Source organism: Osmia lignaria, chromosome 14 (assembly GCF_051020975.1).
Source record: "Osmia lignaria lignaria isolate PbOS001 chromosome 14, iyOsmLign1, whole genome shotgun sequence".
Taxonomy (NCBI): Eukaryota; Metazoa; Arthropoda; class Insecta; order Hymenoptera; family Megachilidae; genus Osmia; species Osmia lignaria.
Window position 1 is genome coordinate 4,498,771 of NC_135045.1, and position 18,709 is coordinate 4,517,479.

Below are 18,709 nucleotides of genomic sequence, written 5' to 3' on the forward strand. Positions count from 1 at the left end.
GGAGCTCGGCTCTCCGGGGCCCCGTCTGGCGAACGGGCAACGGAGTCTCAGTCGTTCACCAGAGGTCGGTCGTTCGTGTACGTTTGTTCGATCTACGGCCTCTGTCCAGGATAACTGTAAATCTGTAAGAAAGAAAGAGAAAGACCCACGGTGTTTGGAGGAAAGAAAGAAAGAAGGAGGGAGACCTTGGGACTGACCGAGGACAGAAGAGAGGCTAATCGATCCCTGGACATCGCGAATGCCGTGCTTCGTCGATTATAGTGACCGTTGGGAAGAGTGATCCGTTGACTGGCTAAATAATCAATCGGATTTTTTCCATTGCCGTTGGATTTTTTTCAGCTGGAGAATTCGTACTCGTTGCTGATACTGTGACAGAGACGAACAATTCTGGATTGTATCTAGTCGTCGAGAGTGACTCGCAGGACACTTGGTTAGAGATATATTCCGGAAAAGACAGAACGAAGTGATTTATTGGTGCGCGGTTGATGGTTTCAAGGAACACGGCTCCGCTCGGCCGTGGTTATGGTGGCGTGAAACTATAAAAAGGGTGAAGTGACAGGTTTAGCCGAGAGCACCAACGTCGTACGTCAGGATGCCGAAGATATTCCTGATCAAGAACCGGCTGCATCAGCAGCAACTGAGGCTGCTCGAAGCACAGCACCTTGGCAAGAGCCCGCCACCAGGTAGCGGCAGGGACAGTCCCATTGGCAGCTCTGAGCCCCTCAGTCTAATCGTCAACAAACACCAATGTAAGTCCTTCCTACTAAATCAATTTTCTCTCTGTTTTAAATAATTCCTATCCCGAAGGTTCTCTACCGTGCTGTAACAATGAATGTCACGAAGAATGAAACGTCAAACTATTATATTTATACTTATTATGTCAGCCATACCGTCGACCAATATGCAAAGAATAGATAAAAAATCTAATGTATCGTATATTTGATTAGAGGATTAGAAGTTGAATTATTTATAAGGGAGGGTCCTTTATTAAAAAGTAATTAGAAAGTTTCAGCTTAATTGAGCGTATAGAGACACGATCGAGAGATTAATGTCCGATGAATTTGCAAAATTATAACAATTTCATCGTTTCGCGATAAAGATCGTTACGACGCGAGGAGTAGCAAGCCGGTTTCGGTGGTTCATTAAAATTCTTGGTTTCCTCTAACCCGGTGAGGTTGCTTTCTTGCACTTGACGGTCTTGAAAAAGAAGAAAAAAAAAAAGTTGGCGCACGAGAATATTTTAAGCCAGCCACGCAGGTGCAAACGAGTTGGATGGCACAGGTGCCGTTGCAATTTAAGAGTTCGTTTGCAAATTTGATTTGTAAAGTTGTCCTTAACTCACGCTTCGCGCAATGTCGCTTCGCGTAAAAGATAAAACTTTTCGATAATTTTTCGAAGCTCCGTTTGAAAAACATCAATTGCTCGTGACATTGATGAATTACGAATGAAATAGAGAAAACACTTCAGCGCTTGTATTATCATCGATTACACAATCATTTCATCGATCTCTCATGGTGCTCGTTACACAGTTATTTATTCTTTTTACGCGACAATCGAGCAACGGTATTATGCGTAAACAACTGTATGTAAACAATTTTTCTTTACCGCGCACGATTCACCACCTATGTAGATTCCATGAAATTCAAATTATCCACGTACGCATATCCCTACGAAGTTGTATGCTAATGGACGTGATTAATCCAATCGAATAGAACTCCAACTACGAGATAACTTTGTCATCAACTTCGTTTCTCTCGCGACACCGAAATTTCGCCCACGTAAAGTGGCTCTTTTGGTTTAAAATAGAAACAGATTTCCAGTTATGTAACTGATTGGGAGACGAGTTAATTGGGTTTTCAGCTCGAGGCGGTTGGCGATAGTCTGACGCGTTCTTTTACAACGGTATAGTGAGTAGACGAAGTTGGGTCCTAAACTGGTTTAGAAAAATGGACTCGAACCGGTTCCTCTTTTTCACTGGTTCCTTCTTTTTTTCTTCTGCTTTCACGGGCCAGGATCGTCCATATTTCGACAGTTCGATGGCCCCTATCGATTATCGTTGCTGCAGGTGCAAATTTCAGCTCCAACGTCAGCGTTGCTCGTTAACCAATGAGCGTGTCAATTAAAAGCGGGCGACCCTAATTACTCGTTGGTTGAAAAGGGACGAATAAAGGGTTCTTGATAAGGTGGCATCTTCTTTTTATTAGAAACCCGAACCGAGTACTTGCGATCTTCGATTATTGCACGATAAACGAAACGGTAAAGCTGTTTCGTTCGTTTATTAGCGTCGCTTCGTTATCGTCGTCATCGTCACGGTGTCGTAAATTTTCGCGTGCCACGAACTCGCTAATTTCATGGATATAATGCCGAGGAGGACTGTGACGCGATTACTATCGACCGAAAACGAAGGGATTAACATTTGAATTATAAATTAATCGTTAATTCATAAAATTCACATGAAATGGTTCATTTTCTTTATCAATCGTTAGGTAATTTATCGTATTAGATCACTGAGTTATCGTAAACTATAAAACAATCTATTTCTGCGAGTTCTCAGAAAAGAAAAACGCAAGATTGACAAGTTGATCGTTGAAAATGAAGAAAACTATTAAATATTAATAGAGTTGAAGTCAACGTTCTTCACAGATTTATTATGTTTACCCGTTACATGAGATTCAGTAATTTATCAGAGCGACAATCTCCTGTAACGCATGCTGACGTATTCGAACGACTATGAAAAGCGTTCGAGGTTACTGCAGAAGTTTTTTACCTGTTGATTTGTGCAATGAAATCAAAAAATTTATATCTCGACCTCCTTGTGCAGTAATAATTTTCTTTTCCACTTTAACAGCATTTTAAATCATAATGTATTTTAAATTAATGGGAAATACGATTTTTGTATAAATTATACAGCGTTTAGTGTGAAGCGCGTGGAGACTTCAACGCCCGGTAAGGGACCCACGGTCGGAGACTTCGATGCCCGAATAAGCGATGCGTCGCGATGCCGATACGCCCGAAGGAAATATTTCGTAAACCTAATTTCGTATTTGATATTTGGTCTAGGTCACTCGTAAGTGGGATATAAAAATTCTCATTAGCGTGTTACCACGTGTACTGCTCGGTTACGGTTCAATTTGGTCACGAACGCGTTACGCGATATTGCACAATAAGAATCTTACCCGTTACAATAAGAATCCTCAAGTTTCGCACGGTTCTCCAATGAATTGCGCAATCTCCAGTCTCAATGTCTCCTCTGTAATTCCACGACGGCCAAGGCGAAACGAGCGCCGGCATTAGAATCTGGTCAGGTCGACGAGAGACGGTGAGGGAGAGACAGAAGGACGTTGTCTAATTAAAAATCATCTATTAAGAATAAGGTACACTGGCATCGCGTTCGAAATACTGATATTTCAATAGCTTGACGAATAGCGTTCAAGCAAAGTCGAACGAAATCGCGAAGGTACCGTTTTTAAATCGTGTCACTTTCCAAAGGTAAAGTTAACATTGCACGTACATAGACGAAACTCGTTTGCACGAGACGAGTCGAGACGAGACGAGACGTAAAGCGTTCGCCTGTCGTTGACACGTACAGGTAATCGCGCACCTGTGCCAAAGGCTAGTACACCAGGATGTGCAGTCATCGTGACGAATTACAATGCACCGCACTACGGTGTTCATCGTGCGTGCATTTCGAAATAGACGCGTGTGCGTGCCCATACCTCTGTGTGCCATTACAGGTATGTGGGTATCCGAAGGTACGGGTCTTGTCTAGCGATGGGAACGAATTGTCTGCGAGCAATCATTTAATTCTACCTTTGTTTTTCTACTCGATAAACATTGAATATTATTCGATTCAGGATGATTCATTTCCCGGTCATGTATATTCTTGCTAAGCTAATGGTAACATTTATATTCATTGCTAAGTGTTTATATGCAGAATGCTTGCCGTTTGTAAGGAAATGAAATGAAACGGTCAGGATATGAAAAATATGCAGATTTGTTTCTCGAATACTTCAGTTGCACTGACGATACGTTATTGATTTTTGAACATTCGAAAATTTGAATTCGAAAAATGATCAATTCCGTAGCTAACGACACGCTGCTGGAGTCGTGTGGTCACGCCTGGAGAACAGGTTCGGTTGGTCGTCGAAAGCGACGTGTAAAGCAGGTAGAACAGAGTAGGTACATCGTCTGGCGCGTGCACATACACACGTTCAACTCACCTGTTCACTGACGTTCAAATACACGGAGGCACGTCGCGGTGTCCGCAGAGAAACAAGTCGCATTAGCAACTACTGTGGCGGAGGCTAATGGCGCAAGAGGGCCGTGACCGAAATTCTTTCGAAGCAAGGGGGCCAAGTGCAGAAAACGCTCGGCTCCACTCGATAAATCTGTTGCCGGCCTCCAAGTCCTTCGTCGACCACTATCTTTCTATTTTTCTACTTGATTTATTAACTCGCAACCATCGCTGTTTTTAATTCTATTTTTCTCCTGAATTTTGAACGATTCGACTAACCGACAGCAGAATCGAAGAAAACATCCGACAGCAAGAAAAAGAACAGATCAGATCAGAATCGACAGATCGTTTTACCCGAATATTTTATACGGAATCGTTAGATCGGATGCATTAACAACGGTCGATCACCGATTTCGCAATAACACTGCCTCTTCTCGTGACACGATTTTGCGATAGCTGTTACAAAAACAAATGGACCGCGCGCGCTGTCGTGTCACGGAAGAAAAATAAGTGGAAACAAAATGTTTTTCTTTTTCTCATTGAATCTATAAATCGATGCAACGTGTACGTACGATCGCTGCCATTTGTGTACCGGTTTTTCTTGCGCGTTACCATCGGTGATAGATGTAAACACGGTTCACTCTTCCGCGTGAGGAATCGCGACGAATGTCAAGGCTACGCATAGATATCGGAGAACACGTTTCGCGTAAGTTTCTGTAGATAAATAAAAAAAGAATGCTTAGAAATTTTTGATAGCATCTGGTAATTATACCCATTAACTGTTATACAACTTTTATCGAGTACATGAAACTGCAAGTGCAATGTCATACGATTTTTTTTTTTTTCAATCAAATGACTGGTATAAGTTTATTCACAGATTACGTAGAGTAAAGTGTGAGGAAAAGAGATAAGCGTTAGAAGGAAATGAGAGGTCGATGAAGGATTATCGGATGACAGAGGTGGAGGAGGGACAGTGTGCGCGGTTCCATTACGTAAGGTAACCGAATGGCTGCGTTTACAGTGTCACCTTGCTGGTCGCGATGCTTCCACCCACGCACAGTACCGCTACGTAAACGCTACGCAGATACACGTAACAATCTGTGTAGTCTCGTTTCTGTCCACACACAAACATTCTTCTCCGTACTGTACATACTCTTCGATACAGTATTTAGAAAATTCATCGAAGATAGACTTGTAGGTGTCATTCAACCTGATCAGCTGTTTAGGGTACCCCGGAAGCCCATTACTTAACGGCTTATATCTCGGTATCTCGAAAGCAAGATTATTAGGCTGCACCTTTTTAATTTAAAAAACCCGCAACTGTTTTGAGACACCCTGTAGATTGAGCACGCATGCTGTATACGCGATAAAGTACGATGACTTATACATATTATATTCGATTCATTTGAATTGCATGAGTTTCTGAAACCTTAGACGCCCAAAGCTGTCACAGCGTGACTAGCTTGACTTTCTCGACAATTCCACGTATATGCACCTACAAGACATTAATACAATAGTAGGAAGATATTTGCATCCTCGGATTTACCCACGATGGGTTCCAGAATTCTTTTGCAACGATAAGTACCCTTATTTAAGATCGTTGAAAAAAGAAACATGCATGTAAGATAGATCGAAACGATCGGATCGATCGGTTGTCAGCTGTCAGTGATTCGATGCAATGCATCGGAACGCGATGTCGATCGCGTTGTTATTCGCGATGCGCATTCTTTTCAGTGGTACAATCACACCTTATCGACTCGTGTATTCGGTTTCTACATGTTGGCAAGCCGAGTTTTGCATTTCGAGTCGCGAGATGCGATTTAGTTGTCAGTCGCGTCGATCGTTCTCATTCAAATTACAAATTAAGCGAACCGTCGAGTTTCTTCGTGAAATTTCCAACCAACAAATATTCCCTTGACACTCTGTACGTTGTTGCAGGATCGATACAAGGGATAATTGCATGGATGGATTAAATGGAACGGCCTGTAGTATGAAGCACTTGCTCGAAGAGTTTTTTTTATCGGTTATTTTATGTGGCATGAAACCCTCGTTAAGGGTCTCCCCTCGATGCACCGGTGTTATATTATGATCCTTAATAAAGGGTTACTTATGGTCAGGTTGAAGTGGTTGTACCTGTCGGTGCTTACCTTTCATGAAATAGACCTATCCACCTTAAGAATCTTCCACGTTCCATTTTTTACCATTAAAAAATAATTAAATGGAAAATAGTCGTGTGGAAAATCTAATTTTCCACTCAAAGTTAACACATTGTTTGCGGTCGTTTTTTTCATCAATCCACCCCGTAAAGCGGGCAAGTTTTTCAGATTCGTACACGAAATTACGTTTCACGTAAAATAGCTATAACGTAGTAATAGTAGTAGTGGTAATACCTACCCACATCTCACAACGGCTGGCGCCTAATTTTTACTGTACAACGCGTTTCAAGCGTCTCCCGCTCTCTACCAACAGTATGCAAAAGACGCGTTTAAGCGTCTCCCGCAGACAACGTGTTAAAAGAAGAAATAGTGGTATAGAATAGTTTAGAGAGCATTTCTAACGACGAGTTTTTACGCAACCGCTTGCGTCACACGTGATGGTCGAAGGTAACAGAACGGGCTCCGTGATGGAGAGGACTCCAAAATGGCGGTTCCCGTTCGCGGTTGAGCAACCTTCGAGGCAGAAAGAATCGTACGTGAGATTGCCCGACCAAATCCCTCGAACAGGTCCGGGGCCGTGCTATAAATACCTGCACGAGCTTCGTGACCGGTGTACCGATCTATTTCTTTGTCTCTTTTACTTCTGCTTAACAGAGGAAGCCTCCTTCTTCTCGTCCACCCTCTTCTTCTTTTGTCTAAAACAGTAAGAGGAAGAAAGGGAGCGAGTCGAAAGAGCGAGATGAAGCAAGAACAACCGGTACTTCGAGTCTACCAACAGGAACGAGATCTTTCTGCCAACACTGGCATTTTCAGTTGTCGAACAATTCAGCTTGTCACCAGATGAAAATTTAATACTGAAATAATTAACCCTCCGGTTAAAAGGCAGAAGTTACTTACTCCGATAAAAAATTACTCCATAGCCAAAATTTGAAGTATTTTAGAAATGATGACGAATTAAAATCTAATCTCTTGATCCATGACGATGAAAAGCGAAGAACGGAAAATGCTTTCCTCCGATCGAACAAGCTAGCACGTGGTCGCAAAAACAACCCGTCCTCGTGACTGGGTTTCCTGGTTTCCGCTCGAACGGCTTCGCCGACCGACAGGATGTCCTCGTGCTCCATTCGTGAAGCACAGTCGATGTCAAAGTCAAGAGAACGCGAACGGGCCGGATAATGGGAGAAAATTACCACAGCCAGACACCTTCGTTCGGTCGAACGATCAGACGATTCCAGACAGGCGAATAATTACTTGCATCAGACTGTCCTTGAAGGGCGCTCCTCGCTGTCCCGTTTTCTTCTTCGCAAATTGCGATCGTGAAAGGCTGCAAAGTACGAACGGATTTATTTTGTAATTCGCGTTGTCGAGAGAATCTCTGAATTACCGAGTCCTTCGGGATTCAGTTAGTCGAATGATTGCGAATAAGAGAAAACGGTGTGCCCTTCACCACCCACGGGTACGGGGCGCAGCGGTTTATAGAATGGCTTTTTAACGGCGCGGCGGGTTACATGGTGCTCGAAACATAAGCGTCGCTCGTCGAGGACGAATTACGAGGCGGTGCGTGAAGGACGCGCGGAAAGAGAGTACAGCATACGGTACCTACGTACCCCCTCAAGGTTGCTCGTAAATTCAGCCATAGTGGTTCCACGGGGCCCATATTATAAGCAACCGTTCGCTCATTACGTATTCCAAAGACGCGTGTCGGGCATTGAAATTTTTCTCCTTCGCCTATCCGGGCTGAATTTTGCGAATTTTAAAACAACCTTCACTCTATATTCTACGCGTTCTGTCCTTTGATAATCGTTTTTATGAAACAAAGACTTTATGGAATTCCATAAACAATATTAATGCGAATTTTTATTAATCAACAGATCGCGATAAAACGGACGACGATCGTGCGACGACCCCGGAATCCTTACGCAGCACTAGTCCAGCTTCTTCACCGCCACCGCAATGGCAATCGACCAGCACGCCGACCAGCACACCACCTAGACGCTTCATCTCGAGTATCTTGGGCGGAGATGTCCCGTACGGAAGCAGAGGTCACGTTTTGACCCGGGCTGAACGCAAAGAGTATAGCAGCCCGCCGATCGCACCATCCTCCAGCGATGCTTCTCAATTTCTCACGAAATCAGAGAAGCTGGTGCTGCCAAGACCCAGCACCCCTCCAAAGACACCGAGAGTCGAACCACCTACCAGGGTCTCCGTCATCCAAAGGGTTCCCTCTCAGAATCAATCAGCTTCTAGGAGAGAGGACAAAGTTGAGATGCCACAGACCCAAGAACCAGAACAGGTAAACATATACTTTGTCTCTAAATTCTCACCTTCGACAAGGATGGATAGAATAAAGTAATTCTTTGGGGAACACCGTTAGAAATACCTAACCGATGCGTGTACCAGTCGACCGATCCCTAGGATAAATGACATTGAATATGTTATCTATGCAGGAACAGCCTATCGATTACGCCGTCCCGAAGAGAAAGGAAGAGGACGAGGAACGAGGCCGCGAAGGCGCAAAAGTGTCGCGTGCGATCGGTAATTCGATCGCTAGGCCTTTGTTAGCCATGCGACTGTCCGGTCCTCAGGTCGTCCACGCAGCGGCCGGCCACGGAAGATCCTCCAGTTCCGGTAATAACGGTAGTTCCGGTTCGAGCGGCGGATCCAACAACTCTGGCAGTTCGTCGTCGTCGAGTTCGGGCGGAACTGGCAATTATTGTAGCGGTGGCGCGGTGACCGGTGGCAGCGGAGGAGGCGGCGCGGTCGGCGGTGGCGCCGGGGGCGGTGGAATGAATCCCGGAGGGAACGGCGGTCGTGGAAACTACGGACCCAGTTCGCCGCCCACCGGATCCCTTCCACCCTTCTACGAGTCCCTCAAAGGCGGCAACAACCTGGCGAATTTCGCTAATCAGTACAACAGCACTCAAGGTAGGGTCATCGATCAGATCCACCCTCTTCCTCCTTCGTTATACCTACCCTAGTTTCTGAAGTAATATCGAGTCACACTTGTGCTGTCGATAGCACGAGGGTCGCTCTGAAAGTTTTGAGAATCGCAGCCAAAATAAGCGACACAATTCACGGCTGACTTAAGAAAAACAACGCTCGACCCTTCAAGCACAGTTTACAGCCTCGCTCTACTTGCAGCCAAAGCATTCGACAGATGACGCTGCAAGAGGCAACAATTGTTGTATGTGACGTATCGTTCTATTGGCCGATTCTCAAAACTTTCAGCATCACCCATCGAAACAAGCCGAATATCACGAGGATCATCGTTCCTTTACTATCAGGGTCACTCTGAAAGTTTTGAGAACCGACGCAAACAAAACACGACAATATATTCAATCCTTGAGAATAGTTTTTTTTTAGACTCGGACGGGGTACACGAAATTCCATCGTTCAAAGTGCATCGTTTTCCTAACAAACGTGAAATTATCGTTTCAGGAAATGGATACTTGACGCCATCGCCGACGGTGGGAATGGAGTGCGACACGGGCCAACAGGATGTCAATTCCCAGCATTCTCAATACAACGCCCAAGAAGGAAAACAATACTCTCTTTTGCAAAATGTCTGCGCGTCCTATGGTTTGACGTTGAAAGAAGAAGAGGATCTGTCGCCGTATAAGATCCAAGCGAACGACCTCCTATCCGGACAGTACAGCACCTACGATATGACGGATACCGGGATGATGGTGGACATGGTGACAGGTGCCGTGGTGGATCCTCTTCAATTCACTGCCACTCTAACCTTCAGTTCACCGTCGGATCACACGGCCCTTTTGGAAAGTTTGGGCGACGCTGCTGACCTATTTCTACCAAGGCTACCCGCCGAAGATGGTAGCAACGATCTTCTCGAGGAGTCGTTGCATTCGCCTGCTTCGGCTGGAAGCGGTATCGGTCAGGATGCCGGTCAGATGACCACTCCCGTCGAGCCTAGCGTCGATCCTTTCCCGGAGCACAGCATGGCCTTGACCAGAGGTTTCGATACGTCTAGGTAAGCGGTATTCGAGCAGCGATCGGTGTTCCTTCGAATCGAGCTACTTTCGATGGTCGCACGCGATACGGTACACTTATGCAAATATTCGTTCCTGTGAAAGTAATCTGCTCTTTAACCCTTCGCACTTCGCAATTGTTTGCGTTGCTGGTTCCCACAGTTTTCAGGCGGATCGAAAGCAAAGCGGTGTAAAAAGAGATCTTTCATTAAAACATATGCAGGGTGTCTCCTTAACACTTGACTGCTATCATATAACGATTAATACTTTACCTGAGAGGCTAATCTTCCATTTTGGAACGATCGATGAAATGATGGGAAAGTCGCTCGTCAACCGTCCCAATATAATACAAATAAATAACCGTCTTTGTTCAGGCACTACACGGCGGCTCCTCAACATTTCAGCACCTCTAAATTAGGCTTGGCATACACGACGGGCGAGTCGAGTTATCAGTCGGTCTCGAAAGAACGTCCAGAACTGGCGCTTCACATCAATCAGAATCATCAGAATCAGTCGGAACCACAGTTGCAGCAGTTGCAGATACAGGTTCAATTACAGCATCAGCAACAACAGCAACAGACTGCTCCCTCGCCTCACCAACAACATCAAGGACTCCTGAGCCCAGGATTAAGCTTCACCGGTAGTGGTTAGTGTTTCTACTTATTTTGTGCTACAATATCGTAATAAGTACTTTAAAAACAAATCATCTCTAATTTATTTGAAATACATCATAATCATTGCATTCTCTTTGTGGACGATTGATCGCTTTAAATGTTTGAATAAATGTCGTATGCCAAGTGACCGTAACGATATCGTAACAAAAATAATATTGAAATGGATTAAATAATCGTGGGATCTACGTAGTAAGGTGCACAAGTTCCGTTTTTCTCCTCTGGAGGTATGAATCAATGCTGAAGATTTTTGGACCTTACTACATGTATCCTTAGCTTTTAGTGAATTAAACATTGGACAAAATTGATTCGAAGGTCTGGAACTGGATTCAGGGAGCAGCGTAGGTGGAAGTTTGCCAAGTCCCGGTGCAGCCAGTTGTTCGTTGGATACCGCATCGACCAGCACGTCACCTTCGTGCGCCTTGATGGAACACGCCCCCAGCCCAGCTACCACAGTGTCCACGGCATCCGTACAGCCGACCGGGCCCGTTGGAGAACCACCACTGACGCAACGGGTCGGTGTACTACAGCAAAGGGTAAGCACCCGAAATTGATCCAGGCAAAAGCATAGTTTTCTTTGTTGCTGTTAGGGCTAAACATGGCCAGTTCGTACCTATATGGCTCTGTTTATCAAAATCACCTATTTATCTTCTCCATTCAGCTATTTAAAGAGTGGACTTTGTAATTTTAATTTTTTGTTGAAAAAATTATATGACATTTATTTTCTGTTGTTTCAAACATTGCCATATAGACGTTCAAATAAATATTTTTAAAACAACTTGCTTTAAGATTGATTCATCCAACAGAATCACGCCATTATGCAATGCCAATCAAATTGAGTGCTTCATCCACTGTCATGAATCGAAGAGTAAGAGCGATTTAAGTGAGAAGTTGAAATTGATTGTTCTTATCTATTCATAGCTGGGACTGCCTGGTGATTGTCAGTTGGAGTTCGTTAACGGTGGCCACGGAATTAAAAATCCTTTGGCTATCGAGGGTCAGAGACAGGCAGCTGCTAATCGCGAGGAAGAGAGGGCAACCCGACCTCCGCCTGGCAAGGTAAACGTCATTCTTGAACGCTTTTCTTCGCCATATATATCTAATATTTTTCTTAACGCCTGATTAGCATTCCTCGAACTTTACTGAATTCATATCTTACGCCGCTAGATCCAGAGTATCTGATTAGCGTTCCAGTTTTCTGCTATTGTATAGGGTGCTTCAAAAGTTCACTGTATTAAGAAATACAGATAACAAAAGATCTCTTTTATTATTTAGGACGACGATCCAAACCGGTTCACGTGTCGTGTGTGTAGCAAGAACTTCAGCCTACAACGATTACTGAATCGTCACATGAAGTGTCACAGCGACGTGAAACGTTACTTATGCACATTCTGTGGCAAAGGCTTCAACGACACGTTCGACTTGAAGAGGCACACCAGGACGCACACAGGCGTTCGACCCTACAAGTGCAATCTTTGTGAGAAGAGCTTTACCCAGAGGTGCTCTCTGGAAAGTCACTGCCTTAAGGTTCATGGTGTTCAGCATCAGTACGCGTATAAGGAACGTCGCACCAAGGTACGAATAAAAATAAACGAGAGCGGGAGGACAATTTTGTATAGACGAATGTTATCTCATTTCTGGAATTTGTACTGACGATTATCAATGGAAAAGAAACGGATGTAAAGTACTAGCCTGACTAATTGTTTAAGTCGTGATAACAATATCTTGAAACAAGCAATATCCCAAGAACATGTTGACCCCATTCGTTGCCTACAATACAAATCATGGTCGGAACATAGCTGAAATCATACTGAAATGGAAAATCTAACTGGTATTTTTGTTGTATGATCCAGGTGTACGTGTGCGAGGAATGTGGTCACACGACGCAGGAGCCGGAGGTTCATTACCTTCACCTGAAAGATAAGCACCCGTACAGCCCGGCTCTGTTGAAGTTCTACGATAAGCGACACTTCAAGTTCACCAACAGCAATTTCGCCAACATGCTGCTCCAGGTGCGCACGTAGACTCCGACTGGAGTTCCAAGTAAATGACAGTTTTTAAACACACACACCGTCGTAAATAGATAAACGACAATGTCGGTGATACCGTCGAAATACGCGGTTCCTTCGTTCCACGTACGATGGACACGTTCGAATAGAAAATTATATATCGGGCTAGGGTATTGGGGGGGGGAGTACGAAGGAATACGATAAAGCAAAGAATTTCGTAAAGCGTAAAGCTTAAAAAAAAAAAAAAAAAAAAAAAACACGAAAAAATATTTAGACAATAAAACGTGTGTTAGAATATACGAAGACAGACGAGCAGAGAATCCGATATTCGAACAAAAAAACATAACAGATGCAAGAACACGAAATTGTTCTTGGTCAATGTAACTCTTCAGGGTGGCCTGTTGCAACGGGACTCGCGGAATGCGGACAGCTGCGTAAAGTCTGCCTCGAAAAGCCTCGAGGCGCCTCTTCAACGCGCCACGACGTTATTGCATTTGGGTCGGGCGTCCAGCTTCTGACGGCCGGGCACCAGAAGATACCTAGGAAAGGTGGACGGATCAGAGAAGAGATGGTTAAGAGGATGAAGAGAAGGCTGGCTCCGATTTTGTTTAGCCACCCGATCGGATACACCATCCCATGGATCCCGGAGTAAACGTCGCGCGAAAAGTACCTGCAGGTGGCGCCACATTAGCGGTGACACAGGACGGCACCGTAGGCCGATGACGATCGGATTACCGAGAAATTTCGAAGCGGAATTCCCATGGATTCCAGCAGGATTTTCAGGATTCTTGTTCCTCCCCACACGTGAACATAGAACAAAAGAAACACGCAACTTTGTATACACAGTATTGCGCTATAGTGTACGCGATATTTTTGGCGCGTCGATTCTTACCGAACGTATGTAGGTAAATTTTGTATAATATACATCTAAACGATAATTGTATAGACTATTTGCTATATTTAGGTTTAGGGAACGAAGACAAGTCTAAGTCGCGAAATTAACAGAAAAAAATACACCCGAAGACTCGGATCGAACGTTTCAGGAATGACGGCCGTCTCTCACTCGAGATGGGAGAGCGCAATTCTTTTTTTTTTCTTTTTTTGGAACGATTTCTTTTTTTTTTTTCAAGCGATGTACGGCAAGTTACGTTGATTTCCGACTTCTAGGGTGAAACGATCACGGGGAAGCATTTAACGCCCGGGGAGGCGTTAGGTGCTTCTCGAACTTGTTACGTCGAAATAACGATATATCGTGTCTCGAGGTAATTGTTTCTCTTAGATCGTAGCGTTCCTCGTTGACTGACGCGTTCGGGGAAACGAAAAGAATTTTTTTCTTTTTCTTTTTTTTTTTTTAATTAAGTAATTAATAAACACCTATCGATACGCACCTTGGGAAATCTGTGATATGATAAGACACGATTTTACTCACTCCTCCGCGCACAAGATTTCGCTTATTGCACCTTGGTTCTTTCAAATGGGGTTACGCACCAACATAGTGGAGTGAGATCACACGACACACATATACACATTCTTTTACACGGCGGTTTTTGTATTTAAAAAAATTGTAATCTTTTTTTTTTAATCATTGGTCAAATTTTATTTGGGAAACAGCCGTGAACACATACACGTACACACAATGGGGTTTCGTGCAATTCTACGGTGGTAGGACATATGTTTATTTGGGTGACACGTGGGTGCACGTACAGTAATAAAAAACCGTGTGCGAATAAATTCGCGATTCAACATTATCGTTGAGAAAATGGTTCGAGTCTTCGTCGTGAGGAGGACTTGGAATATCGCGAGTAAATTAAATCCCAGTTAGGTAGGTAGAGATGATGATGGCGACCGTGAAACGGGTATATGTATACTTTCCAGGGGTAAATAGGGTGCTGAATTAAAGTCTTATAAATAGTATTCTCAATTTATTGTAGAATTGCATGGATATTGTATACAAGAATAGAATTTTTTTTTTTTTTTTATGAATTTCAGACAGATTTTACAGAGGATGTTGAACTAAGTTGGAGGGAATCTGGAGGTGTTGAGGATAGTGTTTGATTTGATATTAAAATCCAAGGAAATATATTTTAGATGAACGACATCTCGATTAAAACGTTAAGCCTCCTATAAACTCGCGATTGATGTAAATAGTATTCACGTACAGGTAGCTGTTAATTGTATTTACAAGATCATTTAACGATTTTTCAATATACCGAATAGACGACGTTATTTATCCGATGAATATTGGGTAATTTGTAAATAGTAAATGTTAATAGCGGATTGCACGAGACGAAACAGAGTCTTAACTTTCAATAATTATTATATATCAGTACCTTTATACATATCGATAATGTATACTAACTTCGCGTATCTCCCTTGACAATACTCAAGGACGATGGTACTTCTCGTCGCAATCTGTTCATCGTTACGAATATTTTATTGCTAATATTATTATATTATATTATTATATATTATTATTATTATTATTATTATTAATATTATTATTTCTATCATGATTATTTAATTTACGTCCAGTATTGTCTGAAACAGTAGCACTTAGATATTTTTATCATCATTATTAATATAAAGTTCCATTTATACCTGCTATCATTTTACATAAATATTCATCAATAGTTATTCATCTTGACGCATCAAAGCGACAAGACTCTTATCATCCTCTAGTACTATTGCAATAATTAATATTATATTATTTTGAATATCGTTATTGCTGCTCGATTAATAGTTTTGGTTATTGACTTTATTATTAATATATAAATAAATATATATAGATATATAGTTATATACAAAGAAAACATATGTATACCTACGTTATTAATGTCTACAGGAACGACTCTTCTCCTTGTTGGGTGAAAGATTACGAATCCATAAGGTGCACCATGTATGTTTGAACCTGAGCGAGTGTTGGATGCGCGTTTGTGACTGCATGATCAACGAAAGGAAAAGTGTGTTTCACATGACTGTTCAAGATACTGTGTATATCGCATTCAAGGAATTTTGAAAGCGTTGACCAATCTTCATCAGAAAAAGAGTATAGATCTTGATCCTTAACCCGATCGTCATTAATTGATGCTGACCGTAATGAAATGCGGATACGCGCTGTCTGTGTATGTAGAAATGGAAAAAAATAATAAAATTAATATACTATGGAGACGGAGTGCCCTACCCTCTTCTTTTACTCTTGATTTGGACAAAGGTATGAATAATCAATATCACAAGAATCTCTGTATAAATATATATATATATATACGTTTATCTTTGATACTTTTACAACCGCTCATTAATTGCATTAATATAATACAATCTATGAGTCATGCGATTCTTCCAGCGACAAGTTTCTTCATCGCACAATCCAATCCGAGCTTCATTGGGACGAGAGTTTTGACAGAAGAAACAGTGCCAATGGAACAATGGATCCGTCGTACGATCGAACGTTCTATTAGAAATCTTGTATAGTTTTGGCGTGCTCGCTGGGCTGCAATGTCAAAATGATAAGAGACAGAGAGTGCTACTGCTACGGTTAAACTACTACTCCAGGATGTGTTTTATCTGCAACAGAGAATGATGCCGGTGTGATGATTCCTCGGCAAACACGCGACGAACGGATATGTACGGTGGGTTAAAATAGTAGATGGTCGGGTGTCGGCGTCCTGCTCGACACCGACTCGTTGTTTTCATCAGTAAACGCTGTTTAACTCGGTATACACGCAGGGGAATCGTTCTCTTACAGACGATTTTGTCTGGCCCACGAATCGAGGCTTCACCAGCGATTCTTTTTTTTTTATTTACTCACTACTGATTACGAAGCTGGACGGAATGTTTCTGAACTTAGCAGGTACCTTGGGCGCATCCTTTCGACCTCCTGGTGACTTCTCCTCGTTGAGAAGACGTTTCATCTGTGATCATATATCTGTTTAATCAATCTTTCAATTGAAATACGAAAAGTAATAACTAACCTGTTCGTCGATCGCATTAAATTGCCACTTCCATGTGTGATTATATAAGAAAGGTCTATGATCGAATCTATTATCGTCGGGACTGTAAGTCTCCGCGTGACAGGACGGTGTAAGGATCGTCATCTTATGTCGATTTATTGCATAGCATCTATAAAAGTGTTTCACTTTATCAGCCACCTGCAAAGAATCCTAGTTTAAGAATGCTTACAATTTGTGGATCGAGATAAGTAAAAGCATGTCTACCTCTTTTGGAGTACATTTGTCCCACATATGAACAAGCTTACAAAACATGGAGAAAGGACCAGCGCAATGTTGTTTTCTTAAGCGTCCAAAAGTACCGAGTTCCTTGTACGTCATACCCATGTCCACTTCATCCAACTGTGAAAGTTGCCCTCCTTGTAAAGGCTCTAATTCTGCAGTTGGAGGAGCGTCTAGAATCTTGTCTAAAGCAGTGATTCCATGTTTCTTCCTGAAGCAGGTTCAATAATTATTTATACTTCTATTGAAAATGAAGAAACTCAAAAGAAAATTAGACTAGATGTCAACCTGAAGTAAACAAGGAATGACTTTAAATCATTCTTTGCAATTCCACCTATGGGGTTGATGTCGGCACTGCTACAATCGTATTTAGTGAAATATCCTCGAAGTGCTTCATCAACATTACTACTTCCCAACACGAGAAGACCACCTGGTCGTCCTCTGACCAATAACATTAACTGGGCGAATAAATAAGCTATCACCATTCTCAAACGTGCCTTGAAAACAGAATCACGCTCGCTTAAATCCTGTTTATTGAATAAAAGAACAGTAGTGATTTATTAAAATAGATACTCACCTGTATATTCTGAAGAGCTAAATTCTCCCTGGGAGAACCTCCTTGTACTTTAAATCTTGGTGTTAGTTTGGTGACTTGTTGAAAAATGTTCAGAATAGCAGAGACTGCAAGATCGATGAGTATACTATGATGATAAGATCCAATTTGATTAGCAAGCTCAGCAGCTCGTGCTTTCGTCGCGGCAGACGAATTTTCGGTACCCATGTAACAAGTGACTAAAATGGTATTGCATAATTGTTTTGGATCGGTGGGTACGTATTCGCAGTCACCGACTATTCTCCTGATATCTGACAGCACCTGAACATCTGATCGAACACGTTATTAGATGAATACCAATCCCATATGAATTTGAAGCAACAACACGTACCTCCTTCGTTAACCGAGTCCACGATCATGTTGCACATGGAATAAACCATGCATGCAGATGAAGCAGAATCAACCCCGCCACTTAAGGGTAAAAAAAATCCTCCTTGACAAGAGCGCCTTATATGAAACAAGACAACAAATAAATACCAAAGTCAATTAAAAAACCGATAGCCTAAAATACAAGCAACGAACCTGAGGTAGTCCCATAGCCAGCAAGCAGGCGCCATCGAGATCTCTTCTTCAGGAGTATGATAAACAAGCTTCCTAGCTGGATTGTCATTTTCATAAGGTCCAAGATCAACGCCGAGTGGTCGGTCAGGAGGAGTCGATATCAAGTCCTCAGAAGTAAGAGCAAAGTCAACTTTGACACGTGGATAGCTTGGTGATCTTGCAGCCAAGTGAGAACGCGATCTGATCTGATTCCTGTAGCTCCTGATCGAAACGATCGTACATATTAACTATAATGCTTCCTGATTCACTG

The 18,709-nt window shown here is 42.7% G+C and overlaps 2 protein-coding genes across 12 annotated transcripts in view; one reads left to right on the top strand and one right to left on the bottom strand.

Moving 5' to 3' along the window:
* Positions 1–15,053, top strand: LOC117607151 (uncharacterized). 4 transcript variants are annotated; one of them, XM_034330447.2, is made up of 10 exons: positions 1–749; positions 8,262–8,683; positions 8,838–9,315; positions 9,829–10,378; positions 10,751–11,022; positions 11,381–11,583; positions 11,969–12,106; positions 12,323–12,622; positions 12,901–13,059; positions 13,449–15,053. In XM_034330447.2, the coding sequence occupies exons 1-10, from the start codon at positions 593–595 to the stop codon at positions 13,572–13,574; spliced, it is 2,805 nt and encodes a 934-aa protein (XP_034186338.1). In that variant the 5' UTR covers positions 1–592; the 3' UTR covers positions 13,575–15,053. The 4 variants fall into 4 exon arrangements, with proteins under 4 accessions (XP_034186338.1, XP_034186337.1, XP_034186336.1 ...); XM_034330446.2 differs by having other exon boundaries at positions 2–749; positions 10,751–11,016; positions 11,363–11,583; XM_034330445.2 differs by having other exon boundaries at positions 3–749; positions 11,363–11,583.
* Positions 14,627–18,709, bottom strand: part of Nadsyn (NAD synthetase) — a 19,652-nt gene continuing 15,569 nt past the window's right edge. For 5 of the 8 annotated variants that reach the window (XM_076692166.1, XM_076692165.1, XM_076692163.1 and 2 more), the window contains exons 6-13: positions 18,421–18,660; positions 18,230–18,345; positions 17,863–18,167; positions 17,574–17,782; positions 17,271–17,496; positions 17,028–17,204; positions 16,865–16,967; positions 14,627–16,620 (exon numbers count right to left, since the gene is read on the bottom strand). In XM_076692166.1, the coding sequence (XP_076548281.1) occupies positions 16,592–16,620; positions 16,865–16,967; positions 17,028–17,204; positions 17,271–17,496; positions 17,574–17,782; positions 17,863–18,167; positions 18,230–18,345; positions 18,421–18,660 (1,405 nt within the window). In that variant the 3' untranslated portion in view covers positions 14,627–16,591. Of the gene's footprint in view, positions 16,621–16,864; positions 16,982–17,027; positions 17,205–17,270; positions 17,497–17,573; positions 17,783–17,862; positions 18,168–18,229; positions 18,346–18,420; positions 18,661–18,709 lie in introns of those variants that run through there. The other 3 variants (XR_013063446.1, XM_076692167.1, XM_076692168.1) reach the window with 3 other exon arrangements.

Bases quoted from the DNA above. Each gene is read 5' to 3' on its own strand.
- LOC117607151 (XM_034330445.2), top strand. From the start codon at position 593: ATGCCGAAGATATTCCTGATCAAGAACCGGCTGCATCAGCAGCAACTG. The intron at 9,316-9,828 runs GTAGGGTCATCG...TTATCGTTTCAG, and splicing joins TCAGTACAACAGCACTCAAG to GAAATGGATACTTGACGCCA. The intron at 12,107-12,322 runs GTAAACGTCATT...TTTATTATTTAG, and splicing joins CCCGACCTCCGCCTGGCAAG to GACGACGATCCAAACCGGTT.